The following is a 24589-nucleotide window of genomic DNA, read 5'->3' as shown; positions in this document are numbered from 1 at the left end:
GGCCGGCCCGGGGGAATCGCGATCGCCGCCCTCAAAGGGGACGAGCGGGGCTGGCGCTTGATCCGCTCGGGGCCACCCCGGTGGAATCGCGATCGCCGCCCTCAAAGTGGACGAGCGGGGCCAGCGCTTGATCCGCTGGGGGCCACCCCGGGGGAATCGCGATCGCCGCCCTCAAAGGGATCGAGCGGGGCCGGTGCTTGATCCGCTCGGGGCCGCCCCGATCGCTGCCTTCAAAGGGGACGCCGGCACTCGGTGCCGGCCCGGTGGAATCGCGATCGCCGCCCTCAGACGGGATGAGCGGGGCCGGCTCTTGATCCGCTCGGAGCCGCCCCGATCACCGCGGCACCGCCCGGAGTCGGGGGCTCGGGATGAGAGGACAGCTCGTGGGCTGTGTAAGTAAAATTGCAGAGTTGGCAATTTTCTTCCCGCAGCATCTCTAAAGTTTGCCAATCCGGAACGCAGCGTTTGGTTTCCCAGCCCGAGGAAAAGCGCTGTTCTGGGCATTTCATCGGTTTGGATGCTTCTTCCTCCTGGGTTGGCTGGAGTGAGGAGCTTTAATCCCGCCGCAAAGAATACAAGAATACGGGGTGGAAAGTGCGCTCCGAGATCTGCCACAACTGCGATCGCCTCGCTGGACCTGCCAAAGCCGCCGGCACAGAGGGTGACATTGACCTGCTGTGGATGTCACGATGTCACCGTTCCTCACTGCCATTGAACAGTCCGGCTGAAATTATCCCGAGCATCAACTTAGAGAAAAGCCAGTAGATGGTGCTTGAGAGAGCAGACACTTTCCTAAAATATGTTAAGCCCCACAAATGGCACCACACTTTGTAGACAATTATAGTGGTCCTTAAGCTGTGAAAAGCCAGGAAATAATTTCTGCAAGCTTCTTTAATCTATAAGTCAAATGGCTATTATCTTTAAAAATAAAATAAATTAGGCCCTGCTCACTCAGCGGCGTTCAATCTCAACAACTGTAAGTCCCTTCCAGAAACAGCCAAATGCAGCTACACTTAAATTAGACTTATGGCAGTAATGTTATCACCAGCACTGTGACTCTTGGAGAAATAAATTTTATAATCTTGACATAGATCTCCATGCAGAGACGAGATAAACACACAGAGTACCCAGCATTTCATCTTTACCATTATGCAAAATATCCAGTGCTGTGCTTTCCAAATGAGGACTCACAGAGTCTGCTTCTAAAAATGGAAGTTCCTCCCACTGAATTCTGTCAGGAGCTCGATTGCTGGTGTCTCACATCCTCAGTTCCAAGCAGGTAGGATTCATTCATCACTGTAACAATTGCAGCACTGGCTGCTTTCATAACAGTGCCCCAAGATCAGCTCTAAAACTGATCATCACATTGCCACACTCTGATAACTGAATACCTCATCACCACGTTCTCATGAATAAATCTTCATTTTCTACGATGAGTAATATCGGTGAACATTTAACTCTGACCCTGAACATGCTGTTCCTTATTTCTAAGAAGTTTTGCTCATTTAACTTGAAAGCTGCTGTGATTGTTTCTTCTCCCATGACTGTTCAGGGCATGCTTTGCTCCACAAGCTGGTCAGTGCCTCTCTGCCAAATATCTTAATTAGGACTAAGTCTACATACTGCAGACTTCTAATTATATTGAAATAGATATATTTTTTATATATATAATTATATATATAAATTATAATTATTATATATAATATATTAGATATAATAATAATTATAATATATAATTTATATAGTGTATAAATTATATATAATATATAAAAATTTTTATAATATAAATTATATATAATATATATAATCTAAATTATATATAATATATAATATAATTATAATATATAATTTATATACAATATAGATTATAATATTTTAAATATATATGTTATTATATATATAGATTATATATATAGATTATATACATACATACGTTATATATATACATATATATGTATATACATATATATGTATATACATATATATACACATATATATATGTATATATATACATATATATGTATATATATATATATACACATTATATATATATAGATCTATATACAATATAGATTATAATATTTTAAATATATATATTATAATACATATAATTATATGGAAATATAATCCAGCTGTGCTTTCACTCACACTCCTAGAAGCATCATGGCACAGCACAGTTCATCCTAAGGGATGAGTGCATTGAACAACAAGGTGTTCAATGGAGGAAAAAAACTGTTTTGAAACCTGAATCTGCTTTCTGACTGGAAAAGAGAAAGAATAAAACAAGCAAAATGTAAAATGCATGGCAGCGAGCAGCTTTCCAGGCCCCCTCCTCGATGGTCCATCCCCTGGGTGCTCGGGAAGGGGTGGGATGCTTTCAGTACGCTCCACCCCTTCCAGCGGAGCTGCGAGAGAAATCAGAGCAGAGACACACAGGAAACACAAAGCCAGGCTGGAAAGAAAATCTGGAAAATTTCTGGAAGGAAAATCAAGAGAATACAGAAGAGAAAAAGCGAAAAAAAAAAAAGGTAGGCGCTACTCTGCACCTGTTTGAAAAAGGGCATTTCCTGTTTTCCACATCAATTAAATACTATTAATATTTAATAAATCCCAGTTTAATAAGTGAAGCACCGTGATATTTAACTAACTGAGCTCTTGCCTTCCTGCTTTTGAAGAGATTCCCAGTGCAGATAAAGCTGCTGGCTTTCAGTTGTTTCAGGAGAGCTGCAGCGTCCCAGGCTGACAGCCCCGGGCTCTCGCAGGTCAGCAAGGAGGAGTCTGCACAAAGGACATTGGCAGAAGAATTTAGGAGCTATGGACAATTTAATAACTTGGTGATAAGGAAAGGAGACACAGAGAACTAGCAGCAAAAGGAGAATTTATCTAATATTTATCTCATTTCCCAGGAGGAGATGAGAGTGTGCCTTTCACCCAGGGTACAAAGCGTGAGAGTGGAGGGACACAGAGGAGGAGGAGGAGGAGGGGGGAGTCATCTTTGATTCTCCTTAAATGTGGCCAAAAACCACAGGAAATACTGGGAATGATTCCAGAAACAAAGACTTCAAAATATTCATTTCCTCCAATGCCTTCAAAGACTACAGCATCTTACTTTTGTTTTCTTTTGGATTTTTAGCTCTTTTCCCCAAAAACAAAGTCTGTTCTAGAGACTACAGCATTTTGCAGTATCAACACTTGCTGTGCACAGCTAGAACCTGCTTGCACAGATGAATATATGAGATAAACTTGATTAAGCCATGGCAAAGAAAATATAAAAAGGACATTTTTAAGTTTAAAAGATGTTTCTTGCTACCCCCTGTAAATGATCTGCAGTTTCCTGCTGGTTTCAGGTAGCTGGGGCTTATTCCAAGATATCAGTTAGGCCAGCTGTCCTCCCACCAAAAAAAACCCAACGAAAAGAAACAAGAAAACCCAAAAAATCAAAATAATAAAAAAAAAAAAAGTGATGTTGCCTTGTTTTTGGGCATTTTAGCAGGCAGCTCAGAAATAAGTTCTTAACAGGCAGGAATTCCAACAATGCAGCTCCACTGTGATCTAAGTAGTTTCACTGAACAAATCTTTCCTTGAAAGCTTCTTAGCTACCAGAATCTTGTTTCTTACAGTTGTGAGAACTTCAGGCCTTCTCCACAGGTGCAAACAAAGATCACCAGTGATACCAACAAACATTGGCACTGTGGGATGCAGAACGAGCCTGGGAGCTGTAAAAATGAGCCCCAGCTGCAGGAGTGAGCACAATGCAGGGTTAGGGCAGGAACCAAGGGATTGGAGCAGTTCAAATAATTCACTTTGGCTTTGGGAATGCTGCTGATTTAGTTCAGGTTCAATTGAAATTAATGTTGAAAATCAGTTAATTGAAAATCACTTGTACCACTTTTAAAAAGGTTTGCTGTACAATATAAAATGTTTCCTAAGAGGTGAAAAATAGGTTGAAAGTGTATAAACAGTGTATTGTGAAATCTATGGACCAACACTAATCACTGACAGATGCTCCAAATGACAAGGATTTTATCATCAAGATGTGACCCAAAGATAAAGTATGGAGTAATAGGGTTCTCAGAAAATGTTCTTGGGAATCTTTTCAGTCTGACTTGCAACTTAAGTCCCCTCTTTCTGCAGCCTGATGATGAGAAATCACATCCTGTTGTACTCCTGGTTCTGCTTCAGAAACTGGACTATTTGTGCCTTTTGGACAGATTTTAAAACAGACAAACAACAAAAAGAAATAAACAACAAAACTACTAAGAAACCACAGAGTCTTTCTCCATATTAGCCCTGAATCCCAATTTGTGACTCATCTATCAAACTTCAATTTCACCAGCTGCTATCCAGCTGCCTTCTCTGCCTTTATATAAACAGAGTCTGAGCTCATGATTCTGGAAGTAGTAATTTTCTCAAATAATTGGGTCAGCTTTCTGCATATAACAAATAAAAAAAAGGTGATAGTGTGGGCAACAGTGCTGGAGTATTATTTCAAATATTTGGAACTTCAGGGCAATCCTAGAGACTGGAAATTAAATTGTAGCTTCTTGCCTCATCTTGTGTCTGCTGCTCTATCACACTCCCAGCTCTTGGTTTGTAGAGGAGGTATTAAATTTTAAAAGGAAGAGAGAAAACACAACTGTAAAACTGATTTGTTCAACATCTTATTTTTTGTCTCTGCAGGTGATTTGAGATTTGGAGCTGATGTGGAAAACACTCAGGATGGAAGGGAAACTCCCATGTCTCCTTCTGCTGGTGGGAGCAATCATGACTGCCCAGTGCCAGGTAAGAAGCAGCAAATCATTCTCTTGCCATCTTCTTGTATTTTAGCAGGAAAATAAAATACATTCCTTAGCATTGACTCCAGCTGTCTGCATCAGGCAGGAGAATCTGCTTAGCTCACAAGAAATCAGAGGAATAAATGTTACATCTGAGTGACAATGAATCACTTGGTAACTCATGGCAAATAAATGATTTACAGTTCTTAGGAACCCATCCCGAGGTACTAGAGGCACTTTTTGCTGGATTTCTGACAAGAGGGCAGACAGTCCCTCAGAGCCTCCCTGATTTACATGCCCTCAAGAAAAGGACTGGCTTTTTGGAGGGATTTGTTCTCTCCTATTTTTAAGAGAGCAGTTGCTGACAGAATTCACCTTCTCTGCTTGCAGGGCTTCCGCACGCGTTTCAAACGAGGAGCCAGATCCAGAGGTAAGCCAGGCTAACTAAAAAGGAGCCAGACCTAGAGGTGAGCCAGGCTTACTAAAACCATGTTAGCTGGAGCACTGTGAACGTGGGAGGGGAAAGCAAAGGATGCTGAAGGAACAGAGCCTGAAAGCTTTTTGTCATGGTTATGTGGATGAGAGATTCAAAAAGCAAAATACCAGACCATTAGTATCATCCACAACAAAGTTTTCCCTTCCTTCTGCTCCTCCTGAAATAAAAAGAGGCCAGCCAAGAGTGGAATAGCACATCTGGCACACAGCAGAGAGAGATGGGACAGCTGTGAGAAGGAAAAAGGGCAACCCAGCAGACAGATGCATCACAGATTCTTTTCCCCTGGAAACAGAAGGGAATCCTTTTGCTCAGCCAGGTCTTTTCCCTGTATCTCTAAAAGAGGATCTCCTTTCTCTGATTACAGCCATTTGCACAGATAATTCATCTGCAGAAATTTACCAACACGGGGGGATCTGGCTGAGGCTTTCAGGGAGCAGAATAGAATACTGTAGGTGCGACAGTGGTCGGAGTTGGTGCCACACTGTGCCTGCCACAGGTATGTATGACAAAGGAAAAGGAAATGGTGAGAGGTTGTCCATCTAATCATCCTAAAAATGAACAGTCAGGGCCACAGTTACTGCACAGAAAATTTGTCTGGGCATAGAAGAGGATAGAAATGAAAACAAAAACAAAGATAGGCTGTAAGAACATAAACAAAAATATTAAAGGCTGTAGAAACATGGCAGTAACAGGTGGGTAGGGAAATACAGAACAGGCAAAAGGAAACTGACAGGAAATTGAAAGGTGTGTATACATTGTCAGCTTCTTGCTTCTGTGAAATCTAACAGTGTTTCCTGGCTTTTGCTTATTCCACAGTCTGCACTAGAAATAAATGCTACAATGGGGGCCGATGTTCACAGGCATATTATTCCCCACAGCTCTTCATCTGCCAGTGCCACCCAGGTTTCTCAGGGAAGCAGTGTGAAATAGGTGAGTGCACCACACAGCTGCTGGCAGCAGAGCTGTTGATGTTAGCTTGCAGTGCTCAAGGATGAGGTACCCAGAAGCTCCTGCTGTAGGCTAACTCTAATAAGTTGTATTTTTTTTTATTCTAAAGCTAATACTGCAAAGAACTTTTAAGGACACCTGAGTTGTTTTAGATGTCTCTTAATAAAACTGTGAATTTTGCAACTGAAGACCTTCATGTCCACTCACAGTCTGCCTGACAGAATTTTCACTGACTTACTAGACAAGACATCTGAGAGCCAAGTTTAAACAGAACAGAGACTAGGGAAGCTGTCTGGGAAAGAATTTGGATGCTGTCCTTACATTTTGCTCCCTTTTGTTCAGATACTGGAGTTAAATGCTACAAAGACACCGGAGTAACCTACAGGGGTACCTGGAGCACGACAGAGAGTGGAGCTGAATGTTTAAATTGGAATAGTGGTGGCCTGGTGAGCAGGAGGTACAGTGGCCACAGAGAGGATGCTGCTGAGCTGGGACTGGGCAATCACAACTATTGCAGGTGAGAGGCTGATGGAGGCTCAGAGCCACAGGAATCGGCCTTCAGAGAGCCTGGAGCTAAAGAAAGGCTGATTGCTGTGGCCAGATTCCGAGCAGGGAACACTCTGCACAGGGACAGACACTGTGCAGCCCCTGAGCAGTAATTGCAACATCTGTAAACCCATCTGAACTTCAGATCTTCCTAGACTGGATGTTTGTGGCATCTCTCAGCCCACAGTCTTCCTCTTGCCCCTTCCCAGCCCTCCCTAAACTCCATTTGTGATTCAGTTTCCTATTGCTTCAAATCCTGGTCAAAACTGTAAAAAAATAATGTTTCCTGTACATGACCTAAACTGCACAAACATGCTGTCCACGCCTGCTGCTGCCATCTCATCTTCACCTCAACTCCAGTTTTAGAATTCAAACTTCTGATGGTTCATCCACATCTTCACTGCAGAGCAGGACTGTTAGCATGGATGGCCCACATGACATTATTGGCAACAGCTTTATAATGATGCATAATATTGGGACTCTTTCAGAAACCCAGATGAGGATTCCAGACCTTGGTGCTACATCTACAAAGGGGGAAGGTACACCTGGGAACACTGCAGTGTGCCCTCCTGTTCAAAAGGTACATGGACAGGGAATGGGCTTTGGAATTTCCATTATTCACTGCATATTTAAAGGGTTCTCTGTGAGCTTGGGCAATTTCTGTAGCCTAAAAAGTTGAGATTCTCATGGTATATCATATTTAGGCTTTTAGTGTTTATGACACTGAGAGGATGAGATACATAGAGGTAATATATAAATACTTGGATAGAAATCACACCTAGGAACAACAGGTTCACATCAATCTGGTAATGTGCAGTTATTTTATTGAAGTTAGGAACACCAACTGCAGCTCTGGAAGAGGCACAGAGTACCGTGGCAGCCACAGTGTTACCAGCTCTGGAGCCACCTGCTTGAAGTGGAATTCTCTAATCCTCATCAACAAGGTGTACACTGCTTGGAGAAGAGATGCTTACCAGCTGGGCCTTGGTACTCACAATTTCTGCAGGTATGTAGTTGGTTATAGAATTTAAAAAAAATAAACACCAAACTGCCTTGCAGTACTCTTGATGCAAGGCTCTAGTCCATGACATGGATTAGTAAAGTACACAAAATGCATTAGTGGTGACCATGAAACTCACTCCCAATTGTAATTTTATTCCACCTGACCTATTTGTGCTTCTCTAAGGTCAGACTCTGCAAGTGTAAATTTAATCTGTCCTTAGGACCCTGTGTATGTATCTCTAAAATGAATAAACTTGGGTCACAGTCTGACACCTTTAGGTCTCTGCAGATCTGATAATAAAAATAGTTCTTCTCTCTTATGCTGCAGGAATCCTGATAATGACAGCAAGCCCTGGTGCCATGTCCTGAAAGGGAATCAGCTCACCTGGGAGTACTGCAATGTCCCTAAATGCTGTAAGGATACCAGCACTCCTCTTGCTTCTCTTTCTTTGAAGCTTTACTGCCCTGCATGTCATCTGTATTAAAATAAGATCTAGAGGAAAAAAAAAGCTGTAGTACAGGCCAGCATCTTCCAGTGAACAAAGAGCTGGAGTTAAACAAACAAACAAGAAAAGCTTTTTGGAGCAGAAAGAGATTCTGTGGCTCCACTCTCACAGAAATGCCTTTTGGCCTGCCAGAAGGGAAGATTGCAGAAATGGAGAACAGGAAAGGCAGGGTTTCCTTACTGTATTTTTCAAATCAGAATACAAGTTTCCTAGGAAACAGGGATGACTCAAATACTAAATAGCTCATGGCAGGCTGCCTCAGCATGGGCTAGGAGGCTCTTAGCCCTAACTCAAAGCAAGAGTGCCTGAACAAAAATTTGGTCTAATTTTGGACATTTTGGGTTTGTCCTCCACAGCCACCTGTGGCTTGCGGCAGCAGTTCAGGATCAAAGGAGGCTCCAGCACTGACATTGCTGCTCACCCATGGCAGGCTGCCATCTTTGTGAAGTCCCCCCGGGTGGCTGCAGAGCACTTCCTCTGTGGGGGGATTCTGATCAGCTCCTGCTGGGTTCTGTCAGCTGCTCACTGCTTTGAGGAAGGGTAAGTTGAGGATTCAGTACTATGGGGGGAAAAAATCTGGAAAATAGAAGCATCCAGAAGGGTACAAGACTTGGAGAAAAACCCTCTTTATCCCATTAAGTCTGCTCTAAAGATTATAGTTAATTTTAAAGAGACATTTAATTGGGCAAACTAGCAGGATGGCATTAAGGTAGCACAGGAGAGTATCAGATACCTGAAGAACAAAGTTGTCAATACAAATGCAGAATCATCTGAAACTCGAGAACAGCAAGAGGCTGGCAGAGGAGCTTTGCCCTGATGGCTGTAAGCACACAGAACAAAAATAAAGGTAAATAAGTCACTTTGAAGTCAAACTGCCTGGGTAACAAAGTAGTAATAGAGCTAAAATAAAAATAAATTTTAAAAAATTTAAAAGGAAAAAAGCAGACTTTCCAATAGGGAAGGGTCCACTGTAGTAAACACAGGATAGAGACTCTCTTTGCTTCAGTTTTAGAACAAATCAGCTGAAGGTTGTGCTGGGCAGGACCTCCCGAGCAACTCCTGAGGAAAATGAACAGACGTTTCCAGTGAAGAAATACATTGTGCATCAGAGATTTGACCCAGAAACTTTCAACAATGACATTGGTAAGAACCTCTCTGACTTTGGGACTGGAAGGTCACCTCAGGTTTGTGATTAATGACGTGGGGATGTTTTTCCCTTGTTCAGCTCTGTTGCAGTTGGGCTCGGATGCAGAAGAGTGTGCTGTGACAACAGGCACTGTGGGCACGGCCTGCCTGCCCAGCCCAGAGCTGCAGCTGCCTGACTGGACTGAGTGTGAGATCTCTGGCTATGGCAAAAGTGAAGAATGTGAGTAGAACATGCCTGTGTACATGGCCAGAGCTTCAGTCCTGTGCCCTCGGAGAATCCAAGCCTTTAGCACCACTGAATGTGTAATGTGACATATTGGCTTATATGAGCACTACAAAATGTGTAATGTATCATATTGGCTGATATGAGCACTACAAAATGTGTAAAGTATCATATTGGCTTATATGAGCACTACAAAATGTGTAATGTATCATATTGGCTTATAGGAGCACTACAAAATGTATGTAGGAGTTACTCAAAATCAAGTTTTGCTGTAAGTTACTCATCTTAGTTTTGTCAGCTCTAGTGTCTTCCTTGATACTCTCTGCAGTGCAAAACTAAAAAAAAAAAATATGGCACAATGAAAAAGGTAGGAGAGACATAAGATTGGCCATCAGGGCTGCCCCATCTGCTGTACTCAGTACATTTAGATACTGTAATTTAGACAAAAATCCATTTCAGTTCAAGCCTTGATATAGTTGCAGATTGATGCCTTATTCTAAGAGAGGTTGGCTATGCAGAGATTAGCAAATAAAATAACAATCCCAGCTATACATGAAAAGGCTGGTTAAATTGTTTTTAAAGTGAGCTATAACAAACAGAAATAAAAGCTGTCTGAAAGTGTACACAGGCAGACCTGTATTTAAAGCAAACAAAAAAAAATCCAGCCCTTACTTTACCTTCTTCCTTTTCCATCTTTAAGTTCTCTAACTTGTAAACTTAGTAAGACAAAAACTGTGAAGCATTTATCATACAAAACCTAGTCACAGTTTGGATCCAAAGGGGTTTTGGAACAGACCTAAAGATGTAGCATGGAACTGAGGCATAAATTATTTCTAAAGCACTTTTAAAGCTTGTCCTCAGCATTTCTTACAGGGAGTACAGAAAAAACTCTGAGAGGGAAAAGATGCTGCAATTGTAATTCAAAACTTGACTGAATAACAACAATCCTGCCAACTTTCAGTTTTGTGCAATTGTAGCTCTGCAGGAGAAGAAAACCAATATCCAAACTGACCACCCAAATCTCTTCCATTCCAACACAAGTGTACCAATTACTCAGTATTATCTATGACAAAGCATTTAACTTTTGTTAGTGCAAGTTGAATGTTAAAAAGTTAGGATTCTGTTTCATACAGTTATTTTCATAGATATTTCCCATGACTTCACTCTGATTGATGTAACCATGCAAAGATGATTTATCCACCCAAGAAACCCAGCAATCTTTTAATTTGGAGCCTGCAGAAACCTCTCCAGCTTGCTGAAGAACCAGTATTGTTTCTCAGCTAGATTTAAGCTGTTCTGATTATCAAAGTGCAACACCCAAGATATAAAAAGACCCTTTGGAAGGAAATTTTAGTTTAGCCACAGAGCTGCTTCTGTTCACTCTCCCCTAAACTATGAAATGGAATGGCAACTTTTAAAAAACATACATATGCACATACACAGACATAGATATATATTTATTTTGTCATTTTTCTTGCAGATTCTCCATTCTACTCAGAGCACCTGAAGGAAGGCCATGTCAGGTTGTTCCCAGCCAGCCGCTGCACAGCTCAGCACCTGGACAACAGGACAGTGACAGAAAACATGATATGTGCAGGAGACACCAGGAACCTTGATGATGCCTGCAAGGTAAACCCAATTCTGTTCTTTTTTTTCTTTTCTTTTCTCTGTACTTCGAGCTAACCAAACAGAAAGTTTCAGAAAATAGTTTTAAGAAGTTATGCATTTGCCTACATGGCAGTTCTGGTAGACTTGTGATGAACAGAGCTGCTGGGTTCTCTTTCATTTCTCTTCCTCTCATGGAGGGGAGGGCAGGGAACACTTAGGCAATCAAACCAGAACAACACAAACTGAAAATCCCAAATACAGGAAATACCACAAAACTGAACAGGAAAACCTAGCCCAGCATTTCCTACTATTTTCTGTTATGTGAGCAGGCAAAACACCCAGCAGGAGGTTCTGCACAAGGAAGGGGGTGACCCTCTACCTAAAATAGAGAAAATAAAGGCTGGAAGATGCTAAACAGCAATGACAGTGAGAAAGGAAGGTGTGCATTCAATCCACATCCTTTCTGTTTAAACAGCTATTTAATAATTTTGCTTTACTGGTACACATAGCAGTTTAAAACCCCTTTGATCTTTATAGCTTGAATAACAGCCTTCCTCTCTTTTTTATTTTCAACATTTTATCTGCATTTCATAAATGAGCCCCATACAAAGTTAAGACACTTCAGTGTTACATTTTTCTGTGTCTCTCCCCATAAGAGGAACACTGAGGGAGTCTGGAACATAAAAGTGCCTTAGGTAAAAGTCTGTGGTGGTCTTTGAGGGAGTCCTAGGATGAGGGAAGAGATGAGAATCTTGACTCCATGTTTCAAAAAGCTGATTTATTATTTTATTATATATTATATTAAAAGAAAATTATATACTAAAATTATACTAAAAGAATAGAAGATTTCATCAGAAGGCTGGAAAGGAATAGAATGAGAATAAAATCTTGTGACTGCCCAGAGTCCAAGACAGCTGGGCTGTGATTGGACATTAATTAAAAACAACCACATGAGACCAATCAAAGCTGCACCTGCTGCATTACACAGCAGCAGATAATTATTATTTACATTTCGTTTCTGAGGAGAAAAGATCCAGCAAAAGGATTTTTCATAAAATTTATCCGTGACAACGAAGAGCTCTTGATTTGTGAGCATCCTACATAGGGTGTATCTGTGAACACCCCTAAAGCCAGTGAGGGTGGGAAAAGCAATGCAAAAATAAAGAAAGAGATTTTTACTGACCTGCTGCTTCTCTGCAGGGCGACTCTGGAGGGCCCCTGGTGTGTCTGAAGGACGAGCGGATGCACCTGATCGGGATCATCAGCTGGGGCATCGGCTGTGGCCGCAGAGACGTTCCCGGCGTTTACACAAAAGTGATTCGTTATCTTGGCTGGATTCAGGACACCACGAAACTCTGAGAGAGGAAAATGAACCTTTCCAGTCCTGTGACCATGCCCTCAAAATTTCCTTCTTTAAATGTGCTGACAGGGCTTCCTGTTTGTCCAATACTTACAACTCCTAGTACAATAGGAAGACAAACTGCAATGTGTAGGAAGGGCATGTTCTCATAATAATCTCCCTATTACAGGTTATTAGAAGTTAATCACTCTTTTCCCCAACATCACCAAACTTTCACTGTGCATCAAATCACAGAAGTACAATAAAAAATTAATTCTGGCCCATGCCCTCAAAACTTCCTTCTGGGTGCCTTAAATGTGCTGACAGGGCTTCCTGTTTGTCCAATACTTACAACTCCTAGGACAATAGGAAGACAAACTGCAGTGTGTAATACTCTCCCTATTACAGGTTATTAGAAGCTAATCACCCTTTTCCCCACCATCACCAAACCTTCACCTTGCATCAAATCACAGAAGTACAATAAAAAATTAATTCTGGCCCTGAGTGAATAAACCAAGAGAGATCATGCATCTCTTCAGCAATATATTGTTTTAGGAATGGGTGTGAACTGAAGGGGACATTTAATTTCCTAAAAACTTCATCTCCCTCCTTACTTGGCTGTACAATTGGAAGCCATTGAGCTCTGTCCTTGTACCATTAGGCTTTGCCAATTTAAGCTGGTTTCAATAGAAGCTGGTTCCCAATAGAAAGAACAAAAGCTGTAGGCATGGGCTGCTTATTTCCAGATTAAAACACTACTTACTTCTTCAGTTTGGAACCAGTTAACTAACTGAATTTAAGCTTTAACTCTCTGAGCAAATTCAGGTTGGATTAATTATTAGGACATTTTATTCTTTAACTTGGTTTTGCTCCTGGTAATGGAATAGATAAAAATTTTAATACTGGCTTGATCTGCCACAGAATCAATGCATATTTTTTGACTATTAAATTTCTATGCATTATCGTGTGATATGAAGTAAAAGCTCTCCCTTCTGTGCAGCAGGTCAAAACAAAGGACAGGTGTATTGGAAGCTGTTTTAAGTTCCTGCTGGATTTACATCCACAAGTAAAGATATCACAAGGCTGCCTTTGTCCTTTAACAGAAAACAGGACAGGTACAACAGAGTCACCATGAACCAGAATCAGTAATCAGCAATTTCCTTGTAATAACGCAAGGAAATAATGCTGATTACTGCAGCTGCCACATGCTGCTGAGTGCCATCTATGCACACCTAAGAGTGAAGCCTCTCTGAGAGCTTTTGTCTCATTGTTTTGTAAAGAAAATAAAGGTGTAACTACCATTTTACAAAAGGAAAACATTGTATTGAGGGTACAGAATGAATTTAGTTTTATCATCAATCAGTAACTCAGAAATCCCTGAGCTGGTTTCCATCTTTGCATCAGCTTTCCCACTTCTGACGGAGTTTTTCTCCCTACCTGTCCTCTTCCAGCACACAGCAGCTCCATCTTGAGCCAGGATCCAAGAATAACCTCTGCCATCTGCCTGTGCAGCTGACATGGTCATACCCTGTTGTTTCAGAACCTTAGTTTGACATCTTTTGTAAATGAGCTGCACCTCATGCTTCCCCTCCAGAATGTCCAATTTATGTCATTGAATTTCTCCATTTCCCCTTCCTGCCCTGTTTCATCTCCCACAGGAACTTGCAGCCATCTCAGGCTGCTGTGTCATAAGAACCTGATGCCCTAATGTATATAAAAACCTTTCAATATCTCAAGTATGAATCACTTCAGCAGTAAATAAAAGATCCTTTAAAAATCAAAGCTACAAAGCCAAAGGACAGTATCAAGGAGCAGGAAGGTGGTGAGGTATTTAATTGTCTTCATAATCAAAGCACTGCCCTTAGCATGCTGCCAACACAGTAAACAGAAATGGTTCAGCTGCTTTCCTAAAGACATTTTCACTTGAGGCTCTAGGAAATGCTCAGCACTCCTTTTGGGAAACACAAAGAAAAATCACCAATAAATAAATTAGTTTTAGATTTTCAGACAGTGACTTAGTGCCAGGTTTACAATGCCAACTGCATAAATTTATCTCCCTAAGGAGATAAATTAATATAACTGCATACATTTATCTCCTTAAGGCACCCGCTATACACAATCAAATTGCCATCATTTACATTCCTCCTCAAATACCACCTTTATTTCTTATAAAGCCTGCACAAACCACTCTGACACAGATGACATGTAAAAATTCATTTTATTGGTGTCATTGTTGAAGGTTTTGCTTGCACTGAACATGCTCAGCAGTACCAGCACCTCAGCAGAATGTGCCTGCTATGGAACCCTGCCCAGGAACCAGCAATGCCACAAGCCAGGTAACACTCGTGAGGTGTCACCACATGCAAGGTGCAATGAATGCTCTCCCTCATCCAGGGTTGTAGTAAACCCCTCAAGTTTAGCCAGGGCCCCTTGGAGAATAGAATGCTGACACAGCAGCAAAGAAGTTTCCTGTCTCCAGGGACATCCGCCTTGTACCTTATCCCTATAGCCATGTAAGGCAATATTGTGTTAAACCCTACCATTGGTCACTTATAGTCACCCTAACACCTTTGCCATTGGTCAGGATTGGATCCAGGCCAAGGGTATAAAAGTAGCATACTGTACCCCTGCTAACTGGGAAGAAGAAGAGCTGAGACCCTTCACAGACCCCTACAATAAAGCCATACTCGTGGAACAGCCAGCGCCTTCTGCTTCTCCTCTCTCTACCGTCTGCTGGAGCCTTAGGCCAAGGGAGAAGCTACCTAGCAAGCAAAGCTGAAATCACAAGAGCTGCCTGATCACTAAGAGCTGAATATCTCCCTGCTTGCTAGGGGCTGACCCGCGGCCTTGGTCTGAGAGCGAGCTGGCCTCTGGCACCCAGTGCCCTTGGGGACTGAGCTCTGGAGCTGGAACAGCTTGCATAAGATACGACCAAGCAAAGCTCATTTACAGGGTCACCCTGTTCTGCCCACAAACATGAACTGGACTCCACTGCCACACGTGTGCAGCAGCTCAGTGCAAGTTCTGCTACCAAGGGAAAACACATTGGCATGTAGTGGCCACAGAGCTGTTACAGACAACAAAACAGTGCAGGTGCCTCTCATTTCCTATTTCTGAGTACACAGGGATGGACACAGGCTGGGATGGGCAGAGACAGCAACAGCTCCTGAGGAAGAGACGATCCCAGTGGGAAATCTGGCGTAGCCTGGAATCCATCTGCACAGCACCTGGCTGGTGCAGAAGCTGAAATGAGGTAGGACAGGAGGAACACTACAAAGGTACCAAAGGAGGACTCAGTGAGCAGGAAATCAGCACTATCACCATCGTTTGCAATAGGAAAGGAGAGGCAAAAAGAGCTTCCAACAAGTTACTAAGACAGGGGTTATCTTCATGTGGGCACAGCCTGAAATTCCATCAGTACTGTCCCCACAGAAGTTCCCCTGTCTGTCTCTTCTGATTCCCCAAATGAGCTAGGAGAATTCCCACCTTCCAACATTGATGCAATAAATTGGAGAAGCAGAATTACATGGAGATACCACTGCCCATCAGTTACAATATTTCAAGTCTGTATTCAGAGACTCAAGATCCTTGATCAGGATGCCATATGAAATACCCAGAGAACAAATGCAATTCTTCCTTTCTTCTCTTTGTGGCACCATTCCCAGTCTCAGGCTTCTCAACTTCCCATCCTGGGCAGAACAATCTTCCAGTTTCTTCCAGTGCTTTTGAGGCAGAACAGCTAGAAGTTCTCCCTGCTGTATGAGCTACACAGCTCTACCCCTAACCCAGTGACACAGGAATGGAAATGCTGGATCATCACATTGAAGTTTGTGGAAATTCAACTTCGTAGCATGTACAACAGGATAAAAGCCAAACAAAATACAAGAGGAGCTACAAAAGGCCAATAAATCCCTAGAATTTCTTCTAAGACAGCAAAATGAAGGTGATACAAGCTTACATAGCTGACTTGCTAATCCTAAGGGACCTGAGCAACTCTCCCATCTAATATTGTTCCAAAAAACTTCAGACTCAGGGTAGGGATGAGGTGGTTTCAGGTCAATCTTACTTATCCCTGCTTTCCAGCACTCTGAGCACTTTCCTGCTTATGCTACTACAGACAAGGGAGCAACCCTAAAGAGATGGATGGGATAGGAGGCTGCATCCAACAGCCAGGGACAGGGGAGGAGGAAAAGTGCTCTCCTTGCTCTCAGGAGGAGAAGGGAAGCAGGAGAAGTGCTCTCCTTGCTCTCAGGAGGAAAAGGGAAGCAGGAAAAGTGCTCTCCTTGCTCTCAGGAGGAAAAGGGAAGCAGGAAAAGTGCTCTCCTTGCTCTCAGGACAGGGGAAGCAGGAAAAGTGCTCTCCTTGCTCTCAGGAGGAAAAGGGAAGCAGGAAAAGTGCTCTCCTTGCTCTCAGGAGGAGAAGGGAAGCAGGAAAAGTGCTCTCCTTGCTCTCAGGACAGGGGAAGCAGGAAAAGTGCTCTCCCTGCTCTCAGGAGCCTCTAGGTTCGGACTTGGAACTTGCCAGCCTTGGTCATGTATTTTATCCCCTTGAAGGGCTTGTATTTCTCCCCATACATGTCCAGGCGATTCACCTTCAGTCCTAGAGGCAAACAAACACAGCATCAGACAGACTGGCAGCCACAAACAAAGCTGACAGGCCTTGGGGATAAAGGGACAAAGATCATACTGGTGGTGCAGAAAGAACAGGGAAAGTTTTAGCAAGCAGTGACAGAATGGAGAAGAACTGACAACTGCTAATTGTGAGAATCATTCTTTACAAACACATCCATACCCTTAATTTCTTTAGAGGTCTGTAAGGAAATGCAGCTAAGTTGTTTCACAGACCACTACAAAGAACAAATCCATATATCTGTAGTCAAAGCAACTTTTTTGCTTGAAGAACATGTTTCAGGTTGAACATACTTCAGAAGGTTTGAAAAATTACTTCAGCTACATGCAGAATGAGCACAGCAGAGAACACTGCACTTCTTTACCTCAGTCACTTACCAGATATAGCCAGCTGCTGAATTTTAAACTGCAGGTTAATGGTGGGGTTTTCATCTGGCTTTGATGTCCCAGCTTGCAGGCTCACGCTCCCCTTCAGACTTGGCAGCTTCTGGGGGTTGATTTTCCCAACATCCCATGAGAGTAACTTGAAGGAGCAGAAAATGCAGCAGTGAAACTCAAATGCTGCACCTTGTAAAGAAGAGTCCCCTTCCAATGACAGCTTTTAACGTTTCTCTATGAAAAATGTCTTTTTCTTAGTATCTTACCTTTCATATTGGGCAGACACAGGATTAAGGAGGGGATACCTCACTCCAAACTTTTTTTCTCCTTCTCTTTCCATGAGGCTCCCCAAAAGTCTACTATAAATGCTATTTCTACTAATTGCAGAGTGTAAACTCATCAGATTTATGTTTGCAAGAAGAAAAAAAAAAGTTCAAACAACAAAACCAGAACACCCCAAACCAAACCCAAACCATTGATCAACCCTCAGTGTTTGCAGAAGACCAACATGCAGCACTGGGCATGACCAGATAAGTTTGTAAGGCATCCACCAGATTGATTTCCCATTATACAAGATCTGTGCTTGGATTTTCTTCACACACCAAGCAGCCAGAACTAAAATTCAGACACCAAGGTATTTGCTCTGGGGATTAAGAAAACCCTAGTATGCAGGGTTTCCTTAATCCCCAGATTATTCAGAATTTATTCAGAAAACTTTTTCTGAGAACTTATTCACAAAAAGTTCTCACCCCAACACACTGCCTTCAGCAAAGCCGTGTTCATGGAATTAAGCATCAACAGGTTGACTGCATTTTCTGATAGATAAGAAAGAATTTTTTTAAAAATAATATTTAATTTCTTTCCTCTTACCTTTGTAACTGGATCAAAGGCATGTGTTCCCTGGGAGGGTGTGAGGGTCATATTTAAGACACTTTTTGGCATCTGGCTGGTGACCATCACCCCCTCTACAGTTTTCCCCATGGTCTGCTTTGGCCCCACTGTGATCTCGAAGCGTCCCAGGGAGCTGCTGTCACGAAAGCTGATGTTGTGCTTGACATAGACAGGAATTGCCACAAGGCTGAATAAAGAAACAAACAGAAAGTCCTTGTCAATCTCTTGGCTTCAGATTTGCTTAAAAGAGAAGGAAATCCTGCACTTGTATGAGAATGGAATCCTGACTTTGCTCCTTTCTCATGTCTTAATTGCACTTTTTGTAATCAAGCTTGTGGTGTCCTGTTTGATCAGAAAAGGGAACTACAGCCAATAAAAGAGGAAGTGTGACCAAAAGAAATGGTTTTACACGTCACAGCCACGTTGGCAAGTACCACCACCTGAACTTCATTTTTGTGCTTTTGGTTGCATTTGCCACTCTTTTTCACCTACTAAAGACAAATCTGACAAAGATCTAGCAAAATTCTTTAGCAACTGTAACCCCAAATAGTACTTGGCAAGCTGCTTCTAGAAAAGAGTGCAAACTTGGGCAAGAACTTGTGGTTCCATTGGGAGAGATGTCACAAACCTAACAGGAGCACCAAACTATCTTGTTTTATTCTAAAAAGTTAATTTAAACATATGAAATCAACACTGTCTAATTATTTTACTTTCTAGCTTGTTTATCTGCTAGCAGTCTTTGAAAAATGCTGGCTGGCCAGAAAGAAATTACAGAATCACAAGGAGAAAAAATGTAATTTTAAAAAAAGAAAACACAAATCACCATGCACCTCTACTTCCTTTGGCTCAATGTGCCACCTCAGCTTTAAAAGTTCCTTTTTTAATCCTCTTCCTAGCCAGAAGGATCCAAATTTCCTAACTCACAGCACCAGACTCATCACCTACTTCTGAGCACTGACATGGTAGGAGAGCAGGCGGAAATTGCCGTCAGGGGGGATGAAGGAGAGGATTCTCTCTGACTCCCAGCGCTTGAAACGCACACAGGGGTGAAAGCTGACATCATCCAGGAGCCGGGGGTTCTGGAACAGAAATCACAAAGTTTGTGAGGGCAGCACAGCTTAAAATGACCTAAAATGACTTAAAATGACCTCCCCTTCTTAGCAATCTTTTGTCCATGAAGGGCCTAGCATTTGACACACTCTTGACCACCTGAAGTTGTCTGATGCTGTTATATCCATGTAAAAGCAGCACTCAATAATCTCTATCCTTTTCTAGGATATTTTTAATCCTATTTTAGAAAACTGAGTGATGTCACATAATTACATTGGTGCATACTCATAGAAGAGGTGGCTCTTCAGGATATCTGCTTTAAGCACCACTGTATCTCAAAAACTTACTCACAGCACCCATCACAAACAAATCATCTGAAAAAGCCTTTTTGGGCTCCAAATTGCTGAAGTTCCTGATGATTTCCCATTGTCATTTCTTTCTCTGTTCATCCAGCACACCCTTGTTCTGATGTACATCACCACAAGATCACAATCTTAGCAGCAGGGAAATCTTAGGGCTTAAGATTAGGGCTTAGCAGCACAATCTCAGGGCTGGGAAATCCCTCTCAAAATTCTTAAGTGAAGATACATCCCTGAGCTTTACCATAAAGGACAGGGTAAGGTCTGGCATCCCAGTCAGCTTGACACAAGCATCAATCACTCCTTGGATTTCAGCTGTAATAGTGGAACCTGGAACAATAAGGAAAACACAGCTGGGTTTGTGAAGCTGATCAAAAACATCCCAAAGTGTAAAAACTATGAGTGAAAAGGAAGGAAATGTATTTTCTTAATGAAGCCTGCTCAACATTTGTATCATTCCCCATGACTCCTCTTAGAAGATTCATTCAGAAAGATCATGGACACCAACAATGTCCATTTCAATGGCCAATGACAACAGCTCCCAGCTGTAACAAGACTAAGAAGCACAAACACTAAAGATAAAGTGCTGTGCACAGTTTTTACTCATCTTCTATTTTCCCAATACAGAATTGCTTATGAGACCTCAAGAATGAAAACCCTGGTGCCTCTGTAAGATTTTTGACTGAATAGCACACACAATTTAGCATCATTCCAGAGCAAAAATAGGAGCAGAGCTTCCCACACTTGGATGAAGGTGCACCTATTTCAAAACCTAACTCTCTCTTCAGCCACTAGGAATTCTTAACCAGGAGCAGGTTCCATACCTGATTTGTCAATGATTGCATCAATCTCCTCAACCACATCAAAATAGGCCTCATTGTTGGTGTATTTGACACCAGTACGTCTCCAGGGCACCACTGAGAGCTGTCCAGTGGGAAGCTGGTCACCCACATTTGTGCTTCCTGGAAAAAGAAAGGGAATCAACACCCCCAGAATTAGGCAATGCTGCAGAGCAAGTCCCTGGCTTTGTTGAGCTTAATTGTAATTAATCCCCAAAAACCTCTGTTTTTTTTTGTAGGAAATTACTCTTCCATTTACTCTCCAGACTCCCAGTACTCCAAAAATTTACATCTCTCTTACACCCAGCTCTAAAATAGATCACAGTAATGCATGGGAAAATGTCTGCACATGGGGATGGGTAAACTCACATGAAAGTAACTCATCCTAGAAGTCATGTCATGTCTAACTGAAAATGTAATCTGACTTTTTAGGTTAAAATACCCCAAATCAGACCAAAACCAAAGTGCAGCTGGTGCTGAAATTGGAAGGAGCCTCAAAGCAAAGCACTAACACATGACTCCCTAAACACACCTGTGCTGCATGAATAAATTTTCTTCTCCCATGTCCTAATTACGCAGGAATATTTCCACCTGGAGCCCCCAGTTTCTCTTCTTCTTGTTTCCCTGTACCTGTGATGGTGTTGACGACTGTTCTCAGAATAGTGGGAGGTTTTATCAGCTCCTTCAGAATATTGGACTCTGTTGCCAATGGAAAACCATTGTCCAGCATCTCCTCCAGCACCTCATAAACCACCACAACATTGTCCTTGATTATCACCTCTGAACAGACACCAAAATAATCCTGTGCAAAAGAAAGGATTATTCAATGATCTCTGAAAGAGAATCTTAGTGAACATTAGTGAACACAGGAATAAATCAAGTCTCTTCTTGCAAAAAACCACTGAAACTCCCTGTATTACTACAAGCACAGCAGACACACACAACTCTGAGCACACCTTGGCCACTGCTCCAGTGAGGTGGCAAATTCCCCCATCAGCTGTCCCAACTAATTCAGCAATTTTTAAAATTGAACATTTAATTTACTTACTGTCTTATTCTATGTGAATTTCAAGCATCTTCCAGGAGAGAGCAAGTGCACAAACACAAACCTGAGCTTCTAGTTACAGCAATTAAATGAGATTCTGCATAAAGAATGAATATATTTATGCTGTGACAGTAAAGAAATTCTAATTCTGCATTACAAACACTCGTTTTCAGACATACTAAATTTTAATATAATTTTTTTACGAGGGTATGAGTGACAACACACTCATACCCTCATAAAAAAAAAGACCAAAGGGTCTGACACGATCCACTGCTGGCTTAAATGGCCAATCCACTTCTGAAAGTCAGAGAAAAATAAGTCAGCACACAGTCTGAGCTACAGGTTCTGACTGACATCTTGGAAGCAGAAGCTCCCATGACACTCGTTTGGCCAAGCACACACATTTCCTGCATGCTGGCAACACGCTGGTCACAAGACATTTCAAAGGCAGACAACACAGCCCTGTTGTTGGCAGGAGGAAGAACAGACAGACATCTTTGCTGTTTTCCTAAACTGATCAGGAGATGTGTCAACCATGGCACAGAGGGAATGCAGCTCCTCTGGGGCAACTCCTGCAATTCACTGCTTTAGGAAGCTATTAAGAAGCATTGCTAGGTGTAAACGCACAGGTAGGTTGTCGCTAATTGATTAAAAAACAAAAGCTCCTTATGAGAACAAGGCCAGCTTGGTATTAGTTCACACTTCCCAGAGCACACAAGGCTGCAAAATGGAAATACTGATTTATGATTTATGGGCACAGGTAAATCCCGAATCCATCCTGGGCAGTAAATTCCCAACTACTCCCTAGTAATTCCTAGGCAGTAAATTCCCAACTACAGCAAGCCTGTCCACATCCTCACAAACGCAGGATGAAAATTACATTATAAGAAACAAAAAAAACCCTAAGAGGTGCAAACCAGAGGGGTTCATTGCCGAGGCTCCCGAGGGTCCCACAGCCCTCGGCCATACCTGGAAGGTGTCCACGACTCGGTGCAGGAATTCGATGACGAAGAGCGGCGGCACCTCGCTCTGGATGACGGCCACGAAGAAGATCTTGTGCCGGTAGACGCTGAGGAGGTAATGGTGAGGCGTGGGGATCACCGGCGGCACGTTCTCCGCCTCCGAGGCCCGCTCTTGCGCCTCAAAGAAATAATCACAGACGGAGCGGCTAACCACGCTCTTCCAGTGCTTCTCCAGGAAGATGTCCCCCGAGGCGTTGATGAGGAACAGGCTGTGGATCATGGTTGCTGCGGGGCCGAGCCGGGCCGGGCCGGGCCGGAGCGAAACCCCTCAGAGCGCTTCTCACACAGGCCCCGCCCCCGGCAGGCGCCCCACCCACCAGGGGGCGGGGCTTCCAGCAGCGAGCGCTGCTATTGGACGCCATAGGCCGATGAGGCGCACGGCTCGTGACAGGACGCAGCTCCCGCTCCGTGACAATCCCGGGGATGTCGGCGGGTACAGATCGCGCCCGTCTCTGCGTCCCATGTCTCTGTCCGGCCACCGATTCCGTGTCCCGTCCCGTTACACACCTGACAAGGCAGGGAGCATCGCGGCTCCCTCAGGCCCGGAGCTACGCAGGGCCGCCTCCGCTAGGCGGCGCCGTCGCAACCTGAGGATTCCCCTCACGGAGGGCGCTGCGCGCTCCCCCGGCTTCGGCCGGGTGTTCGCCTGCCACTCATGCTCCTCATTCGGTCTCTTTTCTAGAGGGGAACTGAACTACAGTCCATGAAATGAGGAAATAACCCGGCTTTTGCAGGGAGGGACAGCTAGGGAAACGTTTTGCCCCTCCATTATTTTGCTGGTTCGTTCAACACGGAGTAACAGACCAGAAATAATTCAGCTGGCGTGAAAAAGTTGTGATGCCAAATTTACCGAAATTCTCTAGCAAATTATTCCTTTGCATAACTAGAACTAGTGTTTCATGTTCATATAGCAGATCCCTGGACTTCTGAGTAAAACATGCCATGACAAATAACTTTCCTACTACACTGCTGGAAATATACAAAAACAGTGGAAAAGTAGTCCTTTGTATCCTATTAAATGAAGTATCTGAGCACATAGTCTTTCTGACATGGGAGCCTTTTCTATATGGGAGCCTCTTCTGTATGGGAGGAAGGTCGGACTGTTGCCCCAGCATGAAGAGGCTGAAATCTGAGATTTCAGACCCAACTGTGATTCAGGATTGTGGGTGTGAAAAACGCCAATCACTTGTTTTTAAAATTGTAAAAGTTTAAGAGTAACAAAATGGTTATAAAAATAGTAATAGAGTAATAATAATTTGGACGATTTGAATTAAGACAGTATGAGACAATAGCAACAAAGAGTTATGGATGTCCAGGTACCTTTTTTTGGGCAGCATAAGCCTGAAAAAGGACCCACGTTAACAGAGGATTGACCCTTAAAAGCAATAACCTGTTGCATATTCATACACCTCATACATGATGCATAAATTCCATTCAAACACAGGATTCTGTCTGGTCAGTATCAACTGATTCCTCTGAATCCTGATGGTGTCTTCATGGCTGTGCGAGGTGGGAAGAAGTTAATTTCTCCTGGTAATGGAGCAATAAATTCTCTTTCTCTGAAAGATTTAGGTGTCCTGTAACTGCTATCTCAGTGCGAGTCCTTTCTTTAGAAAACAAAGCATCCTACAGAGCATAGTTTCTATTTTAACATTTTGTTACAACCCAAAACTATATTTAACATACTAGTTAAGAAACTTAACACAGCATTACTTTCTAACACAACACATATAATATTCACTGTAATATTTGCGAAAACCCAATCATAAAATACGCATTTTTCACAGC

At 42.7% G+C, this 24589-nt stretch overlaps 2 protein-coding genes across 4 annotated transcripts; one reads left to right on the top strand and one right to left on the bottom strand.

Annotated features, from left to right (window-relative positions):
- Positions 1 to 143: 143 nt before the first annotated feature.
- PLAT (plasminogen activator, tissue type) lies at positions 144 to 16595 on the top strand. 3 transcript variants are annotated; one of them, XM_005495934.4, is made up of 14 exons: positions 145 to 392; positions 4681 to 4782; positions 5166 to 5205; positions 5636 to 5767; positions 6088 to 6201; positions 6562 to 6736; positions 7254 to 7345; positions 7597 to 7771; positions 8096 to 8181; positions 8630 to 8813; positions 9280 to 9416; positions 9499 to 9639; positions 11123 to 11271; positions 12451 to 16595. In XM_005495934.4, exons 2-14 carry the CDS (start codon positions 4702 to 4704, stop codon positions 12607 to 12609), a joined length of 1665 nt encoding a protein of 554 aa, XP_005495991.2. In that variant the 5' UTR covers positions 145 to 392; positions 4681 to 4701; the 3' UTR covers positions 12610 to 16595. The 3 variants fall into 3 exon arrangements, with proteins under 3 accessions (XP_074415365.1, XP_005495991.2, XP_074415364.1); XM_074559263.1 differs by lacking the exon at positions 145 to 392 and adding an exon at positions 2371 to 2528; XM_074559264.1 differs by lacking the exon at positions 5636 to 5767 and having other exon boundaries at positions 144 to 392.
- Positions 14789 to 23132, bottom strand: AP3M2 (adaptor related protein complex 3 subunit mu 2). The gene is made up of 8 exons (XM_074559265.1): positions 22749 to 23132; positions 21365 to 21536; positions 20720 to 20857; positions 20140 to 20225; positions 19432 to 19565; positions 18466 to 18673; positions 17596 to 17740; positions 14789 to 17188 (listed from the first exon to the last, which is right to left on the bottom strand). Exons 1-8 carry the CDS (start codon positions 23019 to 23021, stop codon positions 17088 to 17090), a joined length of 1257 nt encoding a protein of 418 aa, XP_074415366.1. The 5' UTR covers positions 23022 to 23132; the 3' UTR covers positions 14789 to 17087.
- Positions 23133 to 24589: the final 1457 nt, after the last annotated feature.

This window comes from Zonotrichia albicollis, chromosome 26, assembly GCF_047830755.1.
Source record: "Zonotrichia albicollis isolate bZonAlb1 chromosome 26, bZonAlb1.hap1, whole genome shotgun sequence".
Taxonomy (NCBI): Eukaryota; Metazoa; Chordata; class Aves; order Passeriformes; family Passerellidae; genus Zonotrichia; species Zonotrichia albicollis.
The sequence above is the reverse complement of the archived record's forward strand: the minus strand, read 5'-3'. Positions and strand labels throughout refer to the sequence as shown.

What these genes read in the sequence shown, in the direction of transcription:
- PLAT (XM_005495934.4), top strand. Translation starts at nt 4,702, where the DNA reads ATGTGGAAAACACTCAGGATGGAAGGGAAACTCCCATGTCTCCTTCTG. An exon ending in AGGGAAGCAGTGTGAAATAG is followed by an intron (nt 6,202 to 6,561) that starts GTGAGTGCACCA and finishes CCTTTTGTTCAG; the next exon opens with ATACTGGAGTTAAATGCTAC. An exon ending in TGTGCCCTCCTGTTCAAAAG is followed by an intron (nt 7,346 to 7,596) that starts GTACATGGACAG and finishes ATTTTATTGAAG; the next exon opens with TTAGGAACACCAACTGCAGC.
- AP3M2 (XM_074559265.1), bottom strand. Translation starts at nt 23,021, where the DNA reads ATGATCCACAGCCTGTTCCTCATCAACGCCTCGGGGGACATCTTCCTG. An exon ending in GAGTCGTGGACACCTTCCAG is followed by an intron (nt 21,537 to 22,748) that starts GTATGGCCGAGG and finishes TCTTTTGCACAG; the next exon opens with GATTATTTTGGTGTCTGTTC. An exon ending in ACCTTACCCTGTCCTTTATG is followed by an intron (nt 19,566 to 20,139) that starts GTAAAGCTCAGG and finishes TTTCTGTTCCAG; the next exon opens with AACCCCCGGCTCCTGGATGA.